We start from the raw sequence: 18,165 nt of genomic DNA, 5'->3' as shown, positions 1-18,165 counted from the left end.
TTAATGATTGAGTTTCTTGTGTCACTCAAAAAATACCTCTGCAGATAGATCCTTCAACAAAGTCCAAGTATACCCGAGATTCAGGTCATTTTTTTATCAAGAAGGGTTATTTCTACCAAGAACAGCTCTCTGAATAGCAATACAGCTCTCTGGCCACGCACCACATTGCCCGCTTCCTGTTAGTGAGTCTCAAGAGCCAGCACAAGTTTGTCCAATCTTGTAATGGTACATCTAGAGAGGAGAGAAAAAAAAGAAACAAGACAAAACTTCCAAAACAGGCATCAAAGGTCACTGAAAGAGTTTTTCTTTTTTGTAACTTTTATATGATTTTTTTCAGTTTTATTTATTTTTCCAACAGCAATTTAGTCAGTAGGGTATAACACTAAAAAAGGATGTGTTACCAATGGTGTCGCCATTTTGAATTTTCCATTGTATGACTGCATAGTATTTACTACTTTAATGACTATAATTTTTCTGAATGAATGTTATGATTTGGCCATACCACTGTTTTGCTGGTAACCGTGGCTACCTTTTCACATTGTATTTGCTCGACAGCATCAGATTTGTCTCATACCCATTGAAGAATTCTCAGCTGAATACGTGAGGCCTCAAGTCCACTGTATTGCCAGCTACGGGCCATTGGTTAATCAAAGGTAATGTGTTTTCTTCCTTTGTTTCTTACTGATATCTAAAGGATATTGTGATGCTTGTAAGGCTGAAACTCTATACACATTGAATATCCCTTATCCAAAATGCTTGGAACCAGAAGTGTTTCAAATTCCAGCTTTTTTTAAAAAAAAATTGGAATATTTTCATATATATGAGATACACCAGGGATGGAACCCAAGTATAAACACAAAATTCATTTATATATCATGCATAGGGTATACACATAGCCTGAGGGTAATGTCTTATAACATTCTTATTTTACCTGAGTTTGGACTGTGACCTGTCTCATGATGACAGGTATGGAATTTTCCACTTGTGGCATCAGGTCAGTGTTCAAAAAGTGTTGGATTTGCAACCTTTGAAATTTTGGATTAGGGATGCTCAACCTGTCCTTCAGAAGTGATCGTAAGCTCAGGTGTAGAAGTCTGGTGATGGATGTTAAAAAGAGAAAAGCCAGCAAAATTATTTTTCTCAGCCTTCATTTTTTTTCCAGAATTCCATAACGCCAGGAGGCTGACACAGCGGTACCAGGGGAAATAGTTAAGCCTGGCCCTGGAGGGCAGGTCCCTGTGTTCTATTCTGAGCCCTCATTTTGCTTCAATCCTTTAATCTCTGTGTCTGAGGCTCTGTATTCACAAAACCACAAAAATAATGAGCTATCTCACAGCTATGTTATCAGAATTAGCTCATGCTTATTGGGGTTTTCATAGGCTTGCTTTGCTGTAGACTCAAAAATAATTAATTTATAGACACAGTCATTTTCCTTGTGTGTGTGGTTAGGACTATAAAAATGGCCAACCCAGTGCAGATCTGGCTGTGCCTAAAAGAAATATGTATTTGCTTCTCTTTTTGTTAGGTGGACATTTATAAAAAGAGATGAATAATATTGTATTGGTTGCATTTTAATTTTGAAGGAAAAGGATGTTTCAGTAAGTTTCTATTTCACTTATCTTACTTCAAAATAGAGGTCTGCTTTCTGTTTACACTAGTTGTATTAAGCAGGCAGCTGGAATATTCTAGGCCAATAGACTTCACTGATTATCACTATATAAAGATTTCCAGTGGGCTGGGCTGTAGGTCAGTGGTAGAGCACCTCTCTAGCATGTGTGAAGCCCAGGAATCCCCAGCGCTGTAAAAATAAAAATTAAATAGAAATTTAAAAAAATGATGTGTAGGATGCTATGGTTCCCCTGACACGGGAACCCTTCAATAGTTTACTCAGTCCTGTACTCAAAGTCTTGTCTCTTTGCTCCATGGACAGCTCTGCAGGTTTTCGATAATTGTGAAGTAAGATTTTTATTTTATTTATTTATTTTTTGTGGTGCTGAGGATTGAACCCAGTGCCTTACACATGCTAGGCAAGTGCTCTACCACTGAGCCCAAACCCCCAAACTGTGAAATAACATTTTGAACATTGTATTTTCAGTGCCACCTGTGTCTCTCTGGCCCATGAGACTCCTCCCACTGCCTTAATTTTGAATGTCCCCAGTGGGAGAACATTTTCTCTCCTGCCCCAGGAGAATTCCCCTTCTGCAAACGTCATTCCTGAAATTACCTTACAGGCCCCACAGGTAAGACTGACATCTAGTGTGCTGTGTCTAGACCCGTGGTTCTTAAAGTGTGGCCCCTGATCAGCAGCATCCATGAAACCTGGGAGATGGTTGGAAAAGCACATTCACTGGCCTCACCCCAGACTTCCTGAATCAGAAGCCCTGGGGGCGGGGCTCAGCAATCTGCATTTTAACATATTGTCCAGGTGGATTTTTTTTTAACATAAACTTTAAAAGTTCTGGAGTATAGAATACACGTAACATTCTGATATTAGTATGTTCTTATCATCCAAAGGGTGATCGTGTCTGTTCAAATAGCAGCAGGTTTGGAAATTAACAGGACCTCAGAGATAAAATTGAATAAGATTCCAGATGGGAAAGGTAGCCAAATAATAGCTAAGAGAAATGGGTTAAAATCAAATTGACCTAGTTCTAGTCCTGGTTTGTTCATTAAATTAGTGAATCATTAAATTAGCGACTTCCTACAAGTTAGTTACTCTCTCTTAGTTATAGCTCTTGTCTTGAAAAACGAGGATAATCTTTTATTGCTATTGTGTTGTTGTTGCTGCAGTTTTTTGAGAGTTAAAAGATTTATTATGCATCGAGTGCAGTATTCTGGAGAGAGCAGGGCTCACACTCATATGATTAAGTAAAAGGAGGAGTGTGGTTCTGGATTTTGTTGTGGTTGATGGGAGTGGGGAACACAGTTCAGGTCCCAAGAGCTGGAATTTGTGTGGTTTGGACTTTTCACCCATGCCAAGGGAGGGGCCCTTAGGTTTTCTTATCAACTTGTCCAGGTATGCGGGAAAAGCAGTTGAAAGCTGTCAGTAGTCAAACATCAAAGATGGAGTCAGACTCCTTATTACCCAGGTATTCTGAGAGGTGCTGCTTTGAACATACTCCTGCAGCCTTTTAGCAAACATATTATAGGTACTAGCTGAGAATGCAACTTCTGGGTTATGTTTTTGACATTGGCAAATACTGACAAACAGTTTTTCAATGTAATTTACCAAATTACACCCCCTCCAACAAAATGTATGGTTATATCACAGTTGTTTGTCCATTCTGTAGGTGAGAGATGCTTGTTTTGTGTCCAGTTTTGATTATTTGCAAATAAAGCTGCTACAAACATTCACAGTGAAGGTTTCTTTGGGAATACACCTTGTCATTTCACTTGGGTAAATACCTAGGTCATTTCTGGTTTTTAAACTGTTCTAGTCCGTTTTCTGTGGCTACCATAAAGTACCTGAGTTTGGGTAATTTATAAAGAGAAGAGGTTGCTTTAGCTCTTGGTTCTGGAGGCTGGGAAGTTCAAGGTCAGGTGCCCACATCTGGCAAGGGCCTTGTCCTACAGCATCACATGGCAGAAGATACCACATGGTGGGTACATGTGTGACAGTGACAAGTGAGCACCTGTAGAAGAGAGGAGGGGACAAAAGGGGCAGGTACTCTATGTGAACCCATTCTTGTAGTTACTCAGCCCATCCTGGGAGGGCAAGAGCTCACTTCTGGGAGAGGGCATTTATGTGTTTATGGGGACTCTGTCCCTATAATCTAAGTACCTCCTCTTAGGCTCTACCCCCCAACACAGCCACGTAAAAGAATTAAATCTCAAAGTAAAAAAAAAAAAAAAGAATTAAATCTCCCCCTGAGTTTTGGTGGGGACAAACCATACTCATGTGATAACAACTTCTAAATATTCTAATCATTTTGTAGCTCTTCAGCTTAAGGGGTTCTCACTGGGAGTTTTTATCACCCTCATTTTTCTCCCTTTTAGAGCCAAGTGACCCTGAGAGGACTCGTACCACACCTGGGCCGGTATGTTTTTGTCATCCATTTTTATCAAGCAGCGCACCCAACGTTTCCCGTCCAGGTGTTTGTGGATGGAGGGCGGCCGTGGTCAGGTGAGCACCATGATCAGGTCCATGAGCGGTGTGCCTGGCATTGTCCCTGCGGTCACATGACGGGAGCTCCTCTCTCCTTGCCCAGGTTCCTTCCGTGCCTCCTTTTGTCCCCATGTGCTGGGCTGCCGGGATCAGGTGATCAGTGGAGGCCAGGTTGAGTTTGACATCTCAGAGCCTGAGGTGGCTGTGACTGTGAAGGTTCCGGAAGGAAAGTCCTTAACACTGGTGCGTTCTGCTTGTCCCTTGACTTCCTCGTCCTGTGGCTTCTCTGGCCGACTGGTTCACGGCAACGGTTGTTCCAAGGAGTTAAAGCCATGTTTATGGAATTATCATTTTACAGCTTTGACCCAAAAGAAAAAGAAAAACACGTGACAATTAAAATCAAGGAAAATGGGGATGACCAAAAGCAAAGTGCTCATATTTACCACCACTGCCCTCTTCTCATCTGACCAGTCTCTCACCAAAGCATTTTACACTTCTTGCTTCTTTTGACCTCGGTCGCTGCTTTCTCCCCATTTTATGTCTCTTTCCCTCATAATCCCTTGATAGTTCTCTGTCCTTCTCATTTCTATATGTTGGAGTTCCCTCGGGTTCAACACTAAGCCTCCTTCTATCTTGACTCTTTGGATGACATCATTAGAGCCTGTTAATTCTAGACTTAGCTATAATACCCACATCTCTCAATGCACCCACAGTCTACCCTGAACTCCACACCCAATGTATGATCATCTGCCAGAGATCTCAGGGGCCTGTCGCACTTGGCCTGCTACCTGCACAGCTCCGGCTTCTCCTACCCTGTTCATTACCTCTAATGATGGTCCCCATGGTCCCCCCAATGCTCAGATGTGATGACTCCCCCTTCTGCATCTGCTCTGAGCCATAAGTTGGCACTCTGCCATGTCTCTTGGTCCTATCCCTTCTATTCTAGTCCCAGGTTGACAATCTATTCTCTCACTCAGACTGGCCAGAACTTCCTGCCATGGTCTCCCTGTCTGGGTTCCCCTCCCTCCAGTCCCTCCTGCCCTCTCCTGGCTGAAGTGGATCTGATCATGCTGAGACTCAGCCACTTTTTCAGGAGTTCTCACCTCCGATAGCCTACAGTGCACGTGCTTCACTCCGGTGACCAGGGCCCTCCCAACCTCCTCCTAACTCATCTTTCCTCCATCTCTCCCGCTATTCCCCTCTTCTATACTTCCCCCTCCATTCCCCCCACCTCATTCTCTGGCCAACCTCTCCATTCACAAGCTCCCAGACATGTCATTTACTCTCACGCCACTAGGCTCTCTCACACTGTCCCCTTTTCTAGAATTTTCTACTTGCTTCTGTGCCTGGAAAAATCTCGTTGACCTATTAGCCTGGCTCAGATGTAGTTCGTTTTCTCTGCCATCCTTCCAGAGAAGCAGGAAGTGCTTCATTTCCCAGGCTCTGCTCTGTGTGGCGCTCTATGCTCAGGCCTCCTGACCTCTCTCTGAGGATGCTATTGTCCCAGGGCATAGAGGAGACTAACTATATTCATTTTGTTCTATTTATTTTTTTCAACTTGTTGATTTAGATGTGTTGGTCCTGTGTAGACTTAGATTGCTTATTTTGAGAATCCATTATTAAAATTCACAGAGAAATTTAAAAATTGACCTTAAAAAAAGGTGAGAGGGAGTAGATTGAGTGTTCATCTAAAAATTTCATTCTTTTGTTCCTGTGGGGAATACCAAGAAAATGTGTGTTTGGCTATTGCTGTATCCATTTCATATCCCTGTGCCTAGAACATTGCTTGGCACATACTATTTGCAAGTATGTATTGAGTTGGTAAATACCAGAACAGTAGGCAGTCTGAAAGCTATAAGCTGGTGAGTTGTTGATTAAAGATGCTTGCAGTTTCTCACAGCATTTGTTAAAGAATAGTCTGAGTCATACTTTTAAAGACTGGGGCTATGATTTTTCACTCTGCAGTACTAAGTAAACTTCTGGGGCAAGCCCAGAAGGTTCTACATTGATAGGCTCCACATGGGTTCTGCCACTTCAGTTTGCTTACCTTTAAAATTTGGAAAACAACAATCCCTGGAGATCCAGGGGAATCCCAGGCATGGATCACATGAAGCCCTGGCCATGTTAACAGGTCGGACTCCCCCCAAGTTCCCCTGATCCAACTGGCACTCGGCTGGTGCTCCCCTGAGTAGAGATACCAAGTCTGCCTGGTGCTCAGTGTTTCCTATGTAGCAATGTGGATTGAGCCATTAACCCTGATTTGGGTTTGATCTTTTGATTCTTTTTTTCATAAATCCTGCATCATTAGGACTTGGGTTTAACAGTCAGGGATATAATCTTAGTGACGAGCTATAGTTGTGTCACGTTGTTGCAAATCCAAACACGCGTTGATGGGTTTCTTTTAGGTCCGCGTTCTAGTGGTGCCTGCAGAGAATTACGACTATCAAATACTTAACAAAAAATCGGTGGACAAGTCCTTTGAGTTTATCACCAATTGTGGAGGAAACAGTTTTTATATTGAGTAAGTGTCACCGTGGCCAGGCTTGGGAATGCATGGGGTATGCCCACAACCCAGAACCAAATGAGATCCAAGGAGAGGCTGGTCCTGGATCTTCCTCCACCACCCAAGTAAGTCTCAGGACCTAGCAGGGTGATGCTTTTCCTCTGCACCCACAGTCCTGGGACAGACCTCTCCATGTATCATCTGGGCAGCGCGGCCAGATGGAACTCAGCAGAGGTCCACCCTCCCAGCTGGGATCTGGGGCAGCTTAGGAGTATCTCTTCCTCTTTTGCAGCTTCCTGTCTACCACTGCAGAGTCCTAAAAGATAATCTCACATTGCCCTCCACTAAGCAGACGTCAGCCCTGATCCCCTGCTATCTGCCCAAATGGGGAGCATACAGACATGTAGCCTCCCTTCCCAGTCCTCTTATATCCCTGAATACTGAGAACAAGGACAGCCAAGTATGAGCTCTTCCATGGGCCCCAGTGCCCACCTGTAGCTTTCCTGAAGGACCCATGAGCTCCAGAGGCCCTGGAGAGGCATGTCTCCTAGACAGCAATATTAAAAGTGAAGGCTAGGGGCTGGGGCTGGGGCTGGGGCCTAGTGGTAGAGTGCTTGTCTAGAGCATGCAAGGCCCTGGAATCGATCCTTAGCACCACATTAAAATAAATAAAACAAAGGTATTGTGTCCAACTACAACTTAAAAAAATAAATAAATATTAAAAAAAAAAAAAAGCAAAGGCTTTGGCCAAGCACAGTGGTGCATGCCTGTAATCCTAATGGCTCAGGAAGCTGAGGCAGGATGATTGCAAGTTCAAAGCCAGCCTCAGCAAATTAGCAAGGCCCTAAGCAACTCAGTGAGCCCCTTTCTCTAAATAAAATACAAAATAGGACTGGGGATGTGGTTCTGTGGTCAGGTGCCCCTGAGTTCAATTCCTGGTATCCCCCGAAAAAAGCCAAACAGCTGTGGTCTTGAATGACTGCTTGGCTGCTCCACATCTTTCGGCCTTAGGAATGTCCCTTAACTTCTAGGAGATTCAGTCATCTTATCTGTGAAATGGGGTTGAGGCCTAATTGGTTGGGTGGTTGTGAGGTTCAATGAGACATAGCTAAAGCTTCTAGAAGCAACATTCAATACATGGTGATTGCCTTCCTCCTTATTATCTATCGGTTTTATTATTGTATTTTTAAAAATACCGGCTTTATTGAGATATAACTCACAGGCCACAGTGTTCATCCTATAGGTATATTTTCACCCTGTGACTCCAGCTACCCAGAGTTCCCACTGACCATTCCGATAGCATCCTCTCTTGGACTGGATGGTTGGAGAAAAGAGTAGTTTTTAGCAGCTGACATTTCTCAGTCTCAGAGCCCAGAGCACCGCACCCCCACCCCACCCCCACCCCCAAGGATACTGTTGGGAGGAGCAGATGGGAAAGGGAAGTCTGGGATATTTCCAGGCACATGTCCCAGGATGTCAGCAATAAGTTGTTTCTGTTTTCTCAGTCCCCAGACAGCCTCCAGGTTCTGTAAGAATTCTGCCAGGTCCTTGGTGGCCTTTTACCATAATGGCGCTCTGCCTTGTGAATGTGACCCTGCTGGGGCCATCAGCCACCACTGCAACCCTGAGGGCGGGCAGTGCCCGTGCAGGCCCAACATCATCGGGCGGCAGTGTACCCGCTGTGCAACTGGCCACTATGGATTCCCACACTGCAAGAGTAAGTGAGCGATTCCAGACCTCCAAGGCCTTCTCTGGTTCCCAGGGGATGCTCATCCAGGGAAGAGCGTCTCAAATCCCACTGTGCCGGAGACTCACCTCGAGGGTTTATGAAATGCAAACCTGGGCCTGAGACTCTGTACTTGCAGTAGGCACCCATCTGATTTCCATTTCCCTGGGCCACAGTGAGTAGCAAGTTCTAGAAGACAAATATTGGTGATCCCCATGCCATGTGACCTATGCACTTGGCAAGCAGGTGACTACAGACTTATATGTCAGAATCTTGGGCAGCTAAATCCCTTCCTTGTAGAAGCCCCTTCAGTTTTTGTGGCCTAACTGAAACTCACTTGAGATAGGAGAACCAGGGTCATACCCATGACTAGATGCTACTTGCAGGATGAGAAACCCTTGAGCTTTTGTCTAAGAACCAACTACCTGTGATCTGAGGCATAGGTCACCCATGTCATGTGGTGGCAAATGCACCCTACAGAGACCAGCCTTTCCCTAACTAAGCAAGAAATGATATAGCTGCATCCATTGGCCCTGACCTTGGCCTCTGGGCCTGTAGTGCACTGGGAGGCCATGGAGCTGCATTGGGGAGCCTGGGAGCAGCCCCTACTTGCTTACTTCTAGAACTTTCTGATGAAAAAGCAGTTCCATATTAGAACAGCACATGACAGCAGTTTGGTGGGCTCCTTGGAGGATCTAGCTTGGAACCAGTTGGTCCAGCTGTGCCTCATTCAGGGTCCACACACGGTATCTGCCAAGAATATTTGGTATGTTGGTTTTGGCCCCAAGAAATGGGCCTTTCAGATCTACTAAGGTCAACGATTTCTTAATGAATGGAAGGCAAAACAATTCTGAATCCCTTAGAAGCTTCTGGAAATCCTGGCAGATGGTGCAGTCCAGCTGGAGGTCAGGCAGTGCCTAATCCTAATATCACATCTCTCTATCCCCTGGCCAGAGTGCAACTGTGGCAGGCGGCTTTGTGAAGAGGCGACGGGACAGTGCCTCTGCCCTCCCCGCACTGTCAGACCCCAGTGTGAGGCCTGCGAGCTGCATTCCTTCAGCTTCCACCCCCTAGCTGGCTGCGAAGGCTGCAACTGCTCTAGGAGGGGCATCATTGGGGCTGCTGCCCCAGATTGCGATAAGGACAGTGGACAATGCAGGTGAGCTATATACTACTGTATCAGTGCTGTCACAGAAGGTAAGCCACCATCTGTCCACATACTGGTCATTATTATTTCCCATTTCCCTACCTGTCCAAGGAGTGATCTATGTTGACCTCAGGATGGAGCATCCCAGCCGGATAGGGTTGCAGCAGGCAGATTAATAGGTCTCTGCAGGCTTGGGGTAACCAGGCAGAGCCTGGGTGCTGGATCACCCAGAAGCAGCCTTGCCCATTTACTCCAGCATGCTGTCATCACAGGGTTGTGCTCTGTGGGGACCATGGTATAAAAGGTGGAGGAGCACTATGTATATGTCATGGAGTTATAAGTGTCTTGTGTTGTGATTCTGTGTGATGAGCACCTCTCTATTTGTATTTTGGTTTATGTTCCAACCCTCATTCTAGCATTAGCTGGCAGCATTATCATGAACAATGCAAGACACAAAGTCTGAACTCCTTGGATGACTGTCTGCGTTTAGAAGCTGAGGCCTCTTCAGCAGGGCTTGGTTGGGAGTGGGAAGGAGAAAAGCTGGGAGGTGGCTACCTTTGGGGACACCCATACAGCCCCATACACAATAGCTAAGAAATGGTGGCAAACTTCTGTTCATGCAGAAGCTAAGAGACTTAATGCTCAGTGGGCCAGGCTCTGCATTAGAAGGTAGAGATGGGTGTCACATAATCCCAGGTGACGAACCTTATCTCTACAGTGCTGGACAGTGGCTACAGGATGAAGAAAAGGATCCAGTCTGCTTGAAGAGGCTGGTAAGAATTAGGTCAGGGGTTGTATGGAAAGAAAATAATGCCAGAGCTTCCAGGGTCCATGCCAGCATGGCTAAGTAGGAGAAGACATAAGATTCACCATCCATCCAGTAACCCCAAACATGTGGATTTGGGTATGAGAACCAGGAGGGTTTGTAGCTATTGGTGCTCAATGACAGCTTGGGGGTGGCTGTATTAGTTTCCTGTGGCTGCTGTAACAACAGAACACAGACTGGATGGCTTAAAACGATACCAATTTACTTTCACAGTTTTGAAGAGTAGAAGTTTGTAATCAAGAATGTTAGCAGGGACTGGCGATGTGGCTCAAGCGGTAGTGCGCTCGCCTGGCATGCGTGCAGCCCGGTTCGATCCTCAGCACCACATACAAACAAAGATGTTGTGTCTGCCGAAAACTAAAAAATAAATATTAAAAAAAAATTCTCTCTCTCTCTTTAAAAAAAAAAAAAAAAGAATGTTAGCAGAGTTGGTTCCTTCTGAGCCTCTGAGGGAGGATCTGTTCCAGGCCTTTGTCCTAGCTCCTGGTATTTCTAGCAATCAGAATTTCCTTTTCTTGTTGCTGCATCACTTCAGTCTTCCCTGTCATCACATGCTGTTCTCTCTGTGCCTCTGTCTCAAATAGAGCTCTACTCTGTGTACATGTCTGTCTTTTGCTTCCCTATAAGAACTTCAGTTGTATTGGCTTAGGACCCACCTTCCTTCAGAATAACCACATCTTGATTGCATCTTCAAAGACCTTATTTCCAAATAAAATCACTATCTCAGGTACCAGGAGTAGACCTTGGTCGCATCTTTGGAGGGGACACAATTCAACTTTCTATTGCAGCGATGTTCACTTTTCCTAAAGAAAGAATCTCCATCACTTGTTTAACTGTTGCCGCAGGCTGCCAACTTCTTTAGGCTGCTCGGGCCTGTAAGGAAGCTGAGAGGAAACCTGAGTCATGGATCATTCCATGATCCAGGTGTGAGTCCTCCCTGCGTCAACCCAGTCACTCCACAACCACGGGATGGCCCCAGGGAGGATACCTTTGCTTAATCACAGGAAGCAAAGGAACCAAGAAAGGGATGGAGCAGCAGTTTTCAGGAAGAAGTAAAACAGGAGAACTAGTGGGGAGAGGGTTTTCAAAGGGAACAGTTGCTGCAAACAGAAACCTCACCCAGTTCTCAATGCTGCTGCACTGGGATTGGGGGTGAGGAGGACAGTGCTTTAAATTTTAAAAAAAAATCAGTTAAGGCAGCAGGAGATGATGAGTGGATTTGCCATACTACTATAGAAAAAATATTTGAAAAACTTTTAATAAACCCTCCCCAGCCAATGATAGTTTAATAGACTAGAAGATTGCTACCTCATGTTGTTCTGCCCACACTCAGGAACATCAACAGAAATGGGACCTTATTAACTCATGTCACACTCAAACCAACTGTGAAATTGTTTACTTTGACATTGCCAAAGAGACTGAAGTCACATAATGGGATTACATATCTACCATGATCAAAGTGGATTTGTCCTAATGGGTCCTGGGAAGATAATCTTAAAAAACAAACAAACAAACAAAAAAATTCAGTGTATTGCACTAGTGCAAATTACATACATTTCCCATAATAGTTCCAGTGTTAATGCTGAAAAAGCTTTTGATTGCCTAAAAGATTATTTATTTATAAAATAGTGGAGGAAAAATTGCCTGCCCTCCTGAAAATTTCCTGATGTAAATGAAGAATATGTTTAGAGAGACCTAAAGCTCACGTAAAAGAATGATCAGAGATATCTGGCATTTGCAACAAAAAGAAAAAACACATCATTTCCCAAATATTCCCAATGCTCTTGCAGTAGCACAGATTTTCACAAATTACAAAGCTCAAAAATTGAATTTTTAAATTGTATTTACCAACTTGAAGATTTTAAAGCTTATCATATTCACTAAAAGAAAATTAAACTGTTAGAGATATGAATCTACTTTAAAATTAAATACAAAAATAATTCTAGCAATCCATAATGCAGTCTTTATTAAAAGTGATATTGTAATTTTTAGAGATAACTGGGAATAAATTCAGCTGGAACCATAAAACTGAGTTCTCAACCTGCCTTTGTCACCGATGTCCTAGGAGGACTTCAGGCAAGTCACTTTGCCTTCCTGGGCCTCAGTTTCCTAACATGTGAAATGAAGTTTGATAAAATTATTTAAATTCTGATCCTGTTTCTTCTTCAATCTCTAGTTGTATCAAGACAATATTGCAAGAATTGCATTGTATAAATACCAAAATGACTTATTTTGGCCCACCCTGTTAAACAAGATCATAAGGATGCTTTGATTTGGGCTGGGGTTGTGGCTCAGTGGTAGAGCACTTGGCTAGCGTGAGTGAGGCACTGGGTTCGATCCACAATATCACATAAAAATAAACAAATAAATAAAAGTATTGTGTCCGTGTACAACTAAAAAAATACATTTAAAAAAAGATGCTTAGACTGATCAAAATTCCATTTTTATAGTAACACAAATGCATATACATACATATATATTTAATCAACTATAACAACAATAAAAAGTAATTTTGCACCTCCTTTTAATAGTGGAAGATGTATGCCATCAAATCTTTGTACACACGAGAGGGCTAGGATATCCTCAGAAGATTTTGCCAACTGGTGACAGATACAAGAAGTTGGGAATTGATGCTGTAGCAAATCTTCCTGATGATGACCCCTTTCAAGTTACTTTAAGATAGATTAAAGGGCTAGGGATATAGCTCAGTAGGTAGAGTGGTTGCCTCCTGAGGTTCAATACCCAGGACCATGGGGAAAAAAGAAAGAAAAGATGGACTCAAGGAGACAGTACTTCCAGGCTTCCACTTAAGCCACGTATCCCACGTGCCTTTTCATACACCCTAGCCAGTCCTCACAGATTTACCAAACATTGCTATGAGATGAGTAGAATCCTAGGAAGGGCCACAGACCTGGAATTCTTGAGGAGACGTGCTTCTGGCTAGGCCTGACAGCGTGGAGAGGCGGGTCCTCAGGTGAACCTCATAGAATAAAAGGAAGAAGGATCAGTACTGGGCCCTGGTGGGGCTCAAAGATGGGGCTCAAAGTTCTCACTACACTCCCGCTGTCGTCCTTCATCTTCTACAACACTGGCATCTCCTCTTTTCTCTTGAATCATCCATTTATGACTGTTTCACCCAGTCTGGTTTCTCCCTGTGCCCTCAGATCAAGGCGTTGGGTGGGGTGCAGTTGCAGGAGGCTGCATCCGGCTTCTGGGTGATCTCCGTCAAACCACGTCTCTGCTCTCTGCTTTAGTTCTTCTTCTGTGAGATAGGGATACTAGAGTTACCTACCCTAAAGGTATTTAGAGCATTAAGTGTCCTATGCCACCCTTCTATTTGTAGAACAGTGCCTGACCCAGGCTGAACACCCAGTATTAGCTGTTGTTATTATTGGCCAAGGACACGGTTATCTGCCTTTCTTCCCCTGTGCTTTGTTCCCCTGAGATCCCATCCATCCCCCTGTCTTCAGGCACCCCCACTCCTTCATGAGCTCCCAATCCCCACTGCAGTTCTGATCTTGATGGCTGTTTTTTTAAATCCCATCTTCATGACAAATCCGTCCAGCCTGGGTTCACTTACTGGCTTTATTAGGTAGCCTTGGACAAGTCTCCTAAACTCCTTGGGTTCCTCTCTTTTCACATGTATAATGAAGGTTTAGTTGGAAGAACTTGAACTCTCAGATTCTTTAACTCTGACCCTACATTTGACACCTGTGTCATTGTCATGGCTTTAAAGCCATTTTACCTTTTGGATTTAAAAAAAAAAAGGAAATTCTACTTAATGGCAATAGCTTTTTCCTAGTCCTCAAAGCCTGAAATCCGAGTATTGTCTTAGAATAACCCACTTTCCCCACAGCTAGTCAAATGTCAACATCTGGCAAGGAATACATTATCCCCCTTCTTTCCATGGCTGCCCCTGTTCCTGCTACTCTTTTCTGGCTCCTCTTAAATATAAGAGGAATATGCTAAATATACAATTTTACTAGTATTTTAATCCTAGTTAATTCTGGCCCCTTAATTTTGTCACTAATCCAAGGTACCATCAGTCTATAAAACTTGAGACAATGTTGATAAATACCTATATTTATAATTTATCTTCTTGATGTGTGAAATTTTTTTTGCTTCCAGTGTCTATTTTTAAATTTTTTTATTGACATATAATAACTGTACATACTTATGGGCACAATTTGATCTTTCAATTCATGCATATATTGTATAACGATCACATCAGGGTAATTACCCTAAAAATTATCTAAAAATTTTTATCGTTTCTTTATCATTTATCATCTATCTGTGTTGTTGCATATGACAGAATCACATCTTTTTAAATATCTGAACAGTATCCCTTTGTATATATGCACCACATTTTCTTTATCCATTCACCCACTGATGGATCCTTGGGTTGATTCCATATCTAGGCTGTTGTGAATAGTGCTGACATGAACATTGGGGTGCAGAAAAAGTCTCTTTGACATACTAATTTCATTTCTTTTTATTATACATCCAGCACTGGGATTGCTAGATCACATAGTTCCATTAATTTTTTGGCAAACCTCTAAACTGTTTTCCATAATGGCTATTCCAATTGTGTATGTTTGGTTTTATTCTCACATTAAATTCTATTTTGTCCAACATGAACATGTTTTATTAGCCAAAGTGTATCTCATACTCCATTTTGGGCCCTGTGCTTCATGTGGAAGGCATACCTGTCTATGGTGTGCTGGGGGAACCTGCACTAATAAAAAATGGCAGTGTGGTATGGTCAGTGCCATATCGTGTGCAAGATGCTGTGGAGTCCCAGGGCTCTGCATGGCATCCTTCGATGACATCACTGTTGGCTCTACTGGCCATTGTCTAATAGCCTAAAGGTCACCTTTCCATGGTAATCTGGGCCTTGCCTAAACTAACTTCAGCCTCCCTTCTTCCCCATTTCTCACTTCCTCCAAATACTTTTTGCATATATTCAGTTCTCCAGTTATAAAATGCTTCTGTCTTCCTCTTCTGCTACCCTCAAATTATACTTGTCCTTCAAGCATTTCGTGTTAAAATAACAAACTCAAAGAAGGTGGGAAGCCTTCTACAGGTCTGTGAAGATAACCTCGTCATTATGCCTTCAGTAAGTTTAATGCTTAGTCATCCAATCTCACAGAGTTACTGAACTCTCCATGGCTCTAGGTTCTCCATCCTTGGTGAAAATGTGCCAAAGTCAGGGCTAACTTATTCAACTCTGTCCCCTCCTTCCCATGTCCCCTGACACAGAGATGTGTATACAGAAAACTTCTGTAATCCTTGAATGAATAAATGAATAAGGTGGACTTTGGGCTGTAGATTTAAACTGGAGTTGGGTATTAGATAATATAAAAAGGAATCTGCAGTACTTAATAACAGAAGGATGGAGTTCACCCCGACACATCTGGGCCTGGTTTTCTATGAAATGCTGCAAACACCCACGCATACGCAGATGTTACATAATGTTTGGCCAGGAGCCCATCGCCTTGGAGATGACTCCGTTGATCTTCATCCCCAGAGCCGCAGTTCTGCACCTTCAGGCAGCAGCAACTAATGGAATCTTCTGGCTTTTGCAGTTCAGGCAGCTCCTTGGGTAGCAAAGAGTCTCCCTGGAGAAATGTGTGAGGTCAGACTGACATTAGGACATTTAAAAAGGTGTTCAGCCAGACTTTAAACAGGAAGTTTCCTTTTTCTTCCCTGTTGTCATGGCACCACCAGAAATTCCTTGGGTTGCTTATTTTTGTATAGGATTCCTAAGTCAGTGATCTAAACGTTGCATTATTCAGGAACGTAGATATTATAGTCTTCCTGTCCCTGGCCTCTCAGCACCAACTGGTTCCAAGGCCACTACTCGCATCACTGCTCCTCATTTTGCATTTCCTCCCCCTGTCTTATAATCTCAGCTGCCACTTAGATACTGAGTGAGGCTCAGAGCTGGGTCCTATATGACCGACTGTCACAAACCCTCACATCCCACTCTCCAATTTATCACATCAGCTCATCATTTATTTCATGCTGAAATAAATAGGCAGACAGAGAATGATTTTGTGTCACTTCTGCCTCGCCTGCACAGACAGCTTCCATAGCCACTATATCATACTCCTGTTCCTTTCTTTTCCAGAAGAGTAAACACATAAAAAACAGATTTCCCTCTGTATGTCCTTATCTTCAAGGTCCAGGCACAGGTCACTCACTTAGGGACACTCAATCACATCCAGTATATGACGAAAGGCAGTTAGTGTTTGAGTTGTTTAATTGGTACCAGGATTTAGTTAGTGTACCCTTGGGCTAGAAGCCCAGCATGTTTGCTAAAGAAATGTACCAAACCTTGGGACAAGATGTCCAGTTCATGACACTTCATGGCAATACTATTCCTTGGTGCATGGTGTCTTTTTCTTCACTGCCAGACCAAAAGAAGTAGGGTTCACTTAGCTTCTGTCAGGTCACCTCCAAAGTCCCTCTTCTATTATATGGTTCCTTGTTCTGTTGCTGTTTACTTGGGAGGGTCATTTGTCTTCTTTTTCTGTCTTTAGGCTGCCAGAGTTCTTGTGTTCAACATGCAGTGTCTCTCTAGAAACAGGACATCATCTGTAATTTTTCTGTTGAACCATCTGATTGCATTTAGTCTGAGATTCATAAGAGAATAGGTCTGATCAACCTGGGACCCAGGAACCCTCTGGTAGTGAATGCAAAGTGTATTTGTGTGTGTGTGTGTGTGTGTGTGTGTGTTATGAGGACTTCTCTGACAAGATGGCCAATAGCTTATCCAGCTTCCCAGAAGGACCCCTGATCCCCTCCCACAATCCACTGAACTGCATGGTCCCTTGGAGAAGAACATTTACACACTTTCCTTCATGGCCCTCGGTGTGGTTCCCACTTTATACCTAGATTGCTCTGGGTGTAGTTTTGAGGTTACTGTCTTCCTTACGAGACAGTTTCTGCAGGATCAGGTAGGAAAGGGGATTAGAGGAATGATGGAGCTGGAAGAACTGACCTGACATTTGACCTGTCAACAGGTCTTGCAGGTAAAGCTGATTTAGTCTTTGCAGGTGCACCAGGTGGATAAAGGGCACATATCTGGTCTCCATTGCCAATGTCATCACAAGAATAATCATAGGGAAACTGTGTGTATGCAGGGTACTGTTTTAAGGGTTTTGCATATGTCATCTTGTGTAATGCTCACAATAGTCCCGTGAAGTAGGCATTAATATCTCCATTTTTATAGATGAGAAAACATGAATTGTGTGCAGATGAATCTATTCGAAGTCCCACATCCAGGAAGCAGTAGAGTTGGAATTCAAACCTAGGTTGCCTGGTTCCAAGTTTATATTCTTAATTGAGTACAACATACTTTATCTAGTTATAAGCAGATATTGCCAGAGGCAGTGGAGCTCAGCTGCCGAACACAGGGAGCTCCTGAGCTAAGGGAGACTCATATGAAGCACTGCTTCCTCTCGCTGCCCCACATGGTGGGCTCCTCGGGCTCTATTTATGGTCTTCTCCCCTGCTTCCCCCTTTCTTGTCTACCCTGTATATCATTTGCATGTGCTGCCAATGGATGATAGATGACTTGGAGCTCCCTGGAGAACTTTCTGATGAACTCTGGTGCTTACAGTCCCCTGCCTTCCGATCTTCCCCCAATGCCTGTCCTGACCGTCTTCCTCCCTGCTCAGCTTGTGCCCTTGATCCTTCTCCCCCACCCAACCAGGGCCCCAGGATCCATTCCAATACCAAGCTGGAAATGTGGGAATTCTCTTTGCCTTTGCCTTTTTCTTTTTCTCTCATTCATAACATTACAAGTCCCAACAATCTCACCCCCAAATAGCTTAGGATTCCATCCCTCCTCTAT

General features: G+C 43.6%; 1 protein-coding gene across 2 annotated transcripts in view; it reads left to right on the top strand.

The window, feature by feature from the left end:
* Positions 1-18,165, top strand: part of Lama3 (laminin subunit alpha 3) — a 231,647-nt gene that overhangs the window by 124,427 nt on the left and 89,055 nt on the right. For both annotated transcript variants that reach the window (XM_046433650.2, XM_046433639.2), the window contains 7 exons: positions 556-653; positions 2,096-2,240; positions 3,997-4,123; positions 4,209-4,348; positions 6,511-6,626; positions 8,114-8,325; positions 9,289-9,493. In XM_046433650.2, the coding sequence (XP_046289606.1) occupies positions 556-653; positions 2,096-2,240; positions 3,997-4,123; positions 4,209-4,348; positions 6,511-6,626; positions 8,114-8,325; positions 9,289-9,493 (1,043 nt within the window). The remainder of the gene's footprint in view (positions 1-555; positions 654-2,095; positions 2,241-3,996; positions 4,124-4,208; positions 4,349-6,510; positions 6,627-8,113; positions 8,326-9,288; positions 9,494-18,165) is intronic.

This window comes from Marmota monax, unplaced genomic scaffold, assembly GCF_021218885.2.
Source record: "Marmota monax isolate L192 unplaced genomic scaffold, Marmota_monax_Labrador192_F-V1.1 WCK01_AAM20220418_F8-fsc00126, whole genome shotgun sequence".
Classification (NCBI taxonomy): Eukaryota; Metazoa; Chordata; class Mammalia; order Rodentia; family Sciuridae; genus Marmota; species Marmota monax.
The sequence above is the reverse complement of the archived record's forward strand: the minus strand, read 5'-3'. Positions and strand labels throughout refer to the sequence as shown.